General features: G+C 36.2%; 1 protein-coding gene across 1 annotated transcript in view; it reads right to left on the reverse strand.

The window, feature by feature from the left end:
* The window catches only part of en1b (engrailed homeobox 1b), a 5,649-nt gene extending 3,570 nt beyond the window's left edge, over window positions 1-2,079 (reverse strand). Inside the window, exon 1 of the mRNA XM_060860613.1 lies at window positions 1,282-2,079. Within this exon, the coding sequence (XP_060716596.1) occupies window positions 1,282-1,786 (505 nt within the window). The 5' untranslated portion in view covers window positions 1,787-2,079. The remainder of the gene's footprint in view (window positions 1-1,281) is intronic.
* Between the last annotated feature and the right edge of the window lie 5,140 nt (window positions 2,080-7,219).

Raw genomic sequence — 7,219 nt, forward strand, 5'->3', positions numbered from 1 at the left:
AGTCTTTCTTTTTTATCCGCAAAATAAATAAATAAATAAATAACTTCCTGTCCAGACTGAGAATTAATGCCTCGATTATTCCGATGTTTGTTATTATTTTCTTCTCAGCTCAGGAGAACAAGCTGTGAGTCTCTTTCTCATTAATAACGTTAGTCTGTATTTAGCCTGCTACTGTTGTGTGTGTTAGTGTGTTAACTTTCACACTCACACATTCTTTGCGCTTGGACTTTATGACCCCGACAATACGCATAGCCACATACGGATTCATATATAATACACAGATGTATCATTGTCCTAAATAATAAACGTATGCTGAAATAACTGAATGCTAGTTTCCACTCAGAAGTCTGGTTATGTGCACGTGACTGACAGTTCAGCTCCAAGTTAAAGTTTCTGACAGCTTGTCATTATATTGTCATTATACTCCATAATTCAGAAATAAAATTCAACCTCGTTTTGCTGCTGTCGCTCCTGCATAATCTGAATAAATTGTCATGCAAAGAGCTGAATTTGTGCACGAGACTCTAATGAGAAGATCAGTGACTTAATTAAAGAAGAGTTTTTGCAAAAACTCAGCACAGTCACTGCAAAAGGAAAAAAAAACTGAACCACACGTCTAATCAATACATATTCTTACTAGCAATTAGAAAAATGTATATTAAATTACACAGAACTTCCGAGTTAATATTATTATTTGATATAAAATAATCACTTGACGGACTTTTAAAACCTGCTTTACTATAAAAAAAAAACGTGTTTACAATCACATATATTATTAGCAAAAACGCATTAATTTTATTGTTCTTTATGTTCTATGTATAAATAAATATCCAGCTTGTAAATCTAGAGTAGAATTACATGTTAAAATATTTATTTATATTTATTTAGATTCTATCTTTAGGATATAAATGGAATGGAAATGGCATGTAAGGGTGCATACATTTTGGCAGATTAGCAGATTATGACAGCTTATTATTATTATTATTATTATTATTATTATTATTATTATTATTATTATTGTTATTGTGATAACGATGCTAATTATTATTGTTGTTGTTGCTTTGTTATTATTATTATTATTATTATTATTATTATTATTATTATTATTATTATTATGCAATTATAAATGTTAAAATAAATGAATTACAATTCTTTTTGTGCCTGAAATAATCAAAATATCCCCTATACAGATATTTCTTTTTCCACGCGCGTGCTCCCATAACGTTATCGAAGCTCCCCGTGCATCAAAAAAAATCCAACACTAGGATGAAGAAGCCTCACCGGATGAGGGTCTGTCCGAGTAGCGCGTGCAGTAGACCCAGGCGGGCCACAGCAGAGGTTGCGTGGAGTCTTTAGTCGACGCCGAGGTTGTGGTTGTTGTTACTGTTGCTGTAGCTGCTGCGCCTCCGCCTCCGGTAGCGCCGTTCACCTCCGTGAGATTCGAGCCGTCACCGCACTTCGTGCTTCCTTCGAGCAACACCTTGGACGACGACGACGACGACGGCGAAGAGGACGAAGAAGACGGAGACGAGGAAGAAGAAGACGAAGAGGAAGAAGACGATGAACTGCGGTGATCGACGGTGGAGTCCGCGCGTGACGACGGCCTCGCGACCAGCGGGCTGACGTTTTCCCTGCTCGAGAGGAGCTCGCGCTTGCAGCCGAAGTCGGGCCGCAGGATGTTGTCGATGAAGAAGTTCGTGGTGCGGTGAACCTGCGGCGCCGCCTCGCGAACTAGAACCGGAGGGGACGCGCTCTCGCGCTCGGACGGATCCTTCCGCTCCTCCATTTATTTATTTTTGTTTCAACAACAACAACAACAACAACAAAAAATCCCACTTGTTGCCAGCAAAATATTTATCCTGGAATAAAAATTGCAGATTATCTTCAATCTTTAGATGCACCTTGAAGTCGCTGCACCATCGGAATGCCTCGTGCACCTCTTCACTTATTTATTCATTTGTTTATATATATATTTTTTTTTCTTAACTCGTCTTGAAGATCAAAACACACTCACACACGGCGGTCGGTGATGCTCCGCGGCCCGTGCCTCGCGCCCCCACGTATGACAGCTCGCGCTTCCTAAACTCTTTCTAAAAATCTTTTTTTTTAGACCCCCACCCCTCCCCAAGTTTTCCTCCTCAACCGGAAGCACGTGAGCTAGTCACACGTGCTATGGGCCAATAGGATTAATGCGTCTTTGCTGTCACAGGAAAAGGCGTCCAATCGAGTTTTACGACGTTTTTAAACAACAAAAGAGTAGAAGCGTCTTTAACGTCACATTACAACCGACGCGCGCGAACACTTCAGCACGCGCTCCCGGTGCCACGGTGACGGACAGAGAGCGAATAATTTAATAATGCATCATCATCATCATCATCATCATCATCTTTATTATTAGTAGTAGTTGTATATAAATATGAGATAACAATTCTTACAGCATTAATACACATAAAGCAACAGCAATACTACTAATAATCATTAGTATATTACATTACTAAAACATTTAAACTAATTGCATAACAAACTAATAATAATAATAATAATAAAAATAATAACAACGAGAAGACGAACAAAATTGCAGCACTATAACAGAAAATATATGTATAAATATTTATAATGATTTATTGTATTTAATGCAATTTCTTTACAATATACTACTACTAATAATAATAATAATAATAACATCTTCATCATCATCATCATCATCCTCATCATCATCATCATTATAAGTTGTAGTAGTACTTTTGCCCGAATAGTTGATGCTTTCATTGTATTATCCTACTTATTGTTTTCTTTTTTCTTCTTCTTCTTTCTCTTCTTCTTCTTCTTCTTCTTCTTCTTCTTCTTCTTCTTATTATTATTATTATTATTATTATTAATAGTAGTAGTATTACTTTGTCCTTAACACTATTATTTAACCTACACTTACTAAACATTAAAATAAATTATAAACTCGTTGAACATGTAGTTATTTCTCTTTCACGTGTTTTTTGTTTGTCCTGTAATATATATATATATATATATATATATATATATATATATATATATATATATATATATATATTTATTTATTTATTTATTTATTTACATGTCTTTTCTATTTTGTATTTACACGCAATTAGATTCGACTGTTAAACTATTATTAAAATATTAAAAGATTAAAGCATGGTAAGTCCACAAGGCCGCGTGATGGGGAACATAATTAGTGCCTCATTGTAAAGAACTAAGACGAGCGCGTTTATTCTGCTATAACACACCGCTGGGTGAAATCTTTATTGTGGAGAAGCTCCATCACTTCATTCTTTCCTCATTAGTACTCCATCAGCGCGCTGTTTAAGAGCTATAGAGGATGCAGACACATACACACACACACACAGGCACGGCGGGGGTAAATTAGTGCACCGGGGGCTGCGTACTTATCTCGCGCGCACGCGACATCTTTCAGAGGCGGAGGCCGCGCGCGCCTACACGCACACACACGCGCCCAAGATAATTTATAGGTTTTAATTAGCGCCCATTCGGCCCGATCTGCTCGACGCTGTTTGTGTGAAAAAAGGCGAATATAACGGCGGTGGCAGGTCGCTTTATCACGCGCCGCGAGCTCAATAAAAAGCTCGTGAAGACCCCGGAGACGCCGTTTACTCCACGTACAAAAAGGGGAGAAAAAATGGCTTTATTGACGACTCCTGGTTAATCCACCCACCAAAAAAGCCAGGCAAATAGCGATTATGATAAATGAAGGCCATCCTTCCCCACACTCTCATCCTCATCATCATTTGCGCGTGCTGTTATTGAAAGTAATTCGCGCCCGTCCACATGCCCACATTTCCGAGTGCTTCTGCAAAAAAAAAAAAAAGAAAAAAAGAAAAAAAAAGAAGGAGAAGAAGAAGAAGAAAGCAAGAAATCGAAAATGCATATTTCTTTTTAATTGTATCATGGTCTGGGATGCTTTAGAGCTCCATTAATACGTGGAGCATGCAGGATTATGTGCATCACGCGCAGGTATGTGCGCATTGTGGGTAGGATTAGTCTGTGTACAGTGTTCTGCAGATTGTGTTTGCGTGCTGAGGTGCTTTTTTCTTTTAAAAAATAGTTTTAGCTTAAGTAACTTCCAGGTTCCCAGTTTCAGCAGAAAGGTTGTTTTAACTTGCAAGTGTTTCAATTGCCCCGTGACCCGAGGTAGTTCGGATAAGCGGTAGAAAATGAGTGAGAGAGCGAGAGAGTGTTTCAAATGAAGTGTTTTACTAAACACGAGGCCAATTAATGAATTCATCATTAAAGCTGAGAAAAGAAGTGATAACGTCATAACAGAGTTCAGTTCATTCACCCGCAATAACACACACGCTGTTTTCTTTTGTCCTGGACTTCATTATAGAGTTAATAAAAAATAATCCCTTTATAAAAATAAATAAATAAATAAATAAATAAAACATTAATTGAACAATGCAGAACGATGAGAATTAAATTAGTAATGAAGTCTTTATCACACGATGTGTTGTCGGTGCAAATTTCAATAAAAATTGTTAGATCTTATTCTTATGTGAGGATTAATTTATTCGATTTTAATTCGTCAACAATAAAACATAACAAAAAAAAATCTATACTTTTTAACTGATTGTTTCGTTCATTTCTGTTTATACAAAATAAAAAAAAAGTACAAAATGTGAAAATGCACATTAAAGGCATTCAAAATAATGTTTAAGTAACTACATACTAATTTTAATATAAAACAATATTTACTTCTTTTTCTTTCCTTTTTTTTATTATTCGTTTTTATTTTTTTATTATTATTATTTAAGCAGTACTTCACTCGCTGTGTTACAAAGATAACTAAATAAACTAAATAATAATAAAGAAATAAACATGTTAAATGCGCAGCTAGAATTTTTTAGTAAATGTTGAATTTGTTGTAACGAAAAGAAATGGACAGAGATTTCAACTCTGCAAAGAAAATGTTTGCCTGTAAAAAAAAAAAAAAAAAAAAAGACATTTCAGAAAATCACTGACTTTAAACAAGGTGCTGAGGGAAAACTGTGCTTCGTGTGTATGACTACACACGTGAGAACAACATATGCGTATCTAAAGGTATACATTCTAACACATTCGAAATTACAGCCTCATTATAGTGAAGCGTTGTCTGAAAAGGTCGCACGAGCGCCTACCGACGGCTTCAGTGGCACGCGCATTAGAGAAATATGACAAGAAAGCAAATTATTATTATTATTATTATTATTATTATTATTATTATTATTATTATTATTATTATTATTATTATAAAAACAATGTATGTATGTATGTATGTGTATTCAGTTGGTCCTTATGTGTATAGTATACATTGTATATACTTACTAATATGCATTTATATGTTTATTCCTTGCTTTATGGATCCACCTCAAGCCTAGATTAAACATTCTGTTCTTGCTCAATAATAATAATAATAATAATAATAATAATATTCATAATAATAATATTCATAATAATAATGATGATGATAATGTGCTTTAATTTGTTATTATTATTATTATTATTATTATTATTATTATTGTTGTTGTTGTTATTTTTATTGTTATTTAAAACAAATAGTAGATTTTAATATTAATCTTCATTGATCCAGAGTTTTGACTCTGCACCTCTGTCGCCATCTTGTGGACGGATGCTGTAATGAACTCTGATATTGTTTGGTATTATTCAGGCTTCCCCAAGTGCTTAGAGAAAGCTGGGACATGCGCGTTCTAGCCAACAGGATGTGTAGAATTCGACCACGTGGTTTCTTTATGCCGCTAATTCTACATTACTTTAAATTGCAGTTGTAAGATAACAGCGACAGTGGAAAGAAAAAAGTGAAAGTGATGAAAGAGGAAATAAACAGAAATAGAAAGCGTCTACAATTCGATTTATTGTGTTGGTTATTATTGTTGTAACAGGACACTAAACTATAGTGAGTGTTAAATTAGTTTACATGCAAATATACATGATTTAACAGCTATAATTTAATTCTTTACATTTATCATAGTGGATATAATGTGTGTGTGTGTGTGTGTGTGTGTGTGTGTGTGTGTGTGTGTGTGTGTGTGTGTGTGTGTGTGTGTGTGCATTATAGCTGATATAAATCCCATTGTTTGCTAAAAGATAAAAAGAAAATCCGTTTAAAATAATTTCTATTTTTTTTTTCATTCTTGGTGTGAATGTGAGTCATTTTGCAATTGTGGTGTTTAGATTGTGTTAAATGAGCTCGAGGGTTCATTTGTGGCATCCACACGACTGTATTGTGCTGCAACATTTCCAGGTCTTTTACTGATAGACATTAATAACATATTTATTTAAAGTAAAGAATGATGACTTTTTCTGGACAATTTCCATCCAATCAAATGGAACATATTTCTCTCTGTCATCTAAACAAACCTGCGGGAGCAAAACATGTGGTTCTGTGTCCAACACCATCCACTGTGTTTTGGAGGAATATTCATTCATTCATTCATTCATTCATTCATTCATTCATTCATCTTCTACCACTTATCTGAACTACCTCGGGTCACGGGGAGCCTGTGCCTATCTCAGGCGTCATCGGGCATCAAGGCAGGATACACCCTGGACGGAGTGCCAACCCATCACAGGGCACACACACACACACACACACACTCTCATTCAATCACACACTCACACACTCTCATTCACTCACACACTCACACACTACGGACAATTTTCCAGAGATGCCAATCAACCTACCATGCATGTCTTTGGACCGGGGGAGGAAACCGGAGTACCCGGAGGAAACCCCCGAGGCACGGGGAGAACATGCAAACTCCACACACACAAGGTGGAGGCGGGAATCGAACCCCCAACCCTGGAGGTGTGAGGCGAATGTGATAACCACTAAGCCACCGTGCCCCCCTTGGAGGAATATATGTGTATATAATTCTTCATATACAGACGTGTATACAGACATGGGATGACGTAGGTGTGTGTGTGTGTGTGTGTGTGTGTGTGTGTGTATGAAGGTGTAGTGAAGGTGATGTTTCATAAAATTGAAAGTACAGCCCGTTTAGGAATTTCTAAACTATCCAATGATCTCATGGTGGAAAGTCTTGGAAAAAAACAGTAAACTGAAATGAGTGAAATTCTGCATTGGTATCGAATCAGCTGTAGATGGCGCTATAGTTCTATGTTTTGGATCCACATTGGCACATAAATAAGGTGGTCTAGTATTCTGTAGAAATGG

This window comes from Tachysurus vachellii, chromosome 24, assembly GCF_030014155.1.
Source record: "Tachysurus vachellii isolate PV-2020 chromosome 24, HZAU_Pvac_v1, whole genome shotgun sequence".
Taxonomy (NCBI): Eukaryota; Metazoa; Chordata; class Actinopteri; order Siluriformes; family Bagridae; genus Tachysurus; species Tachysurus vachellii.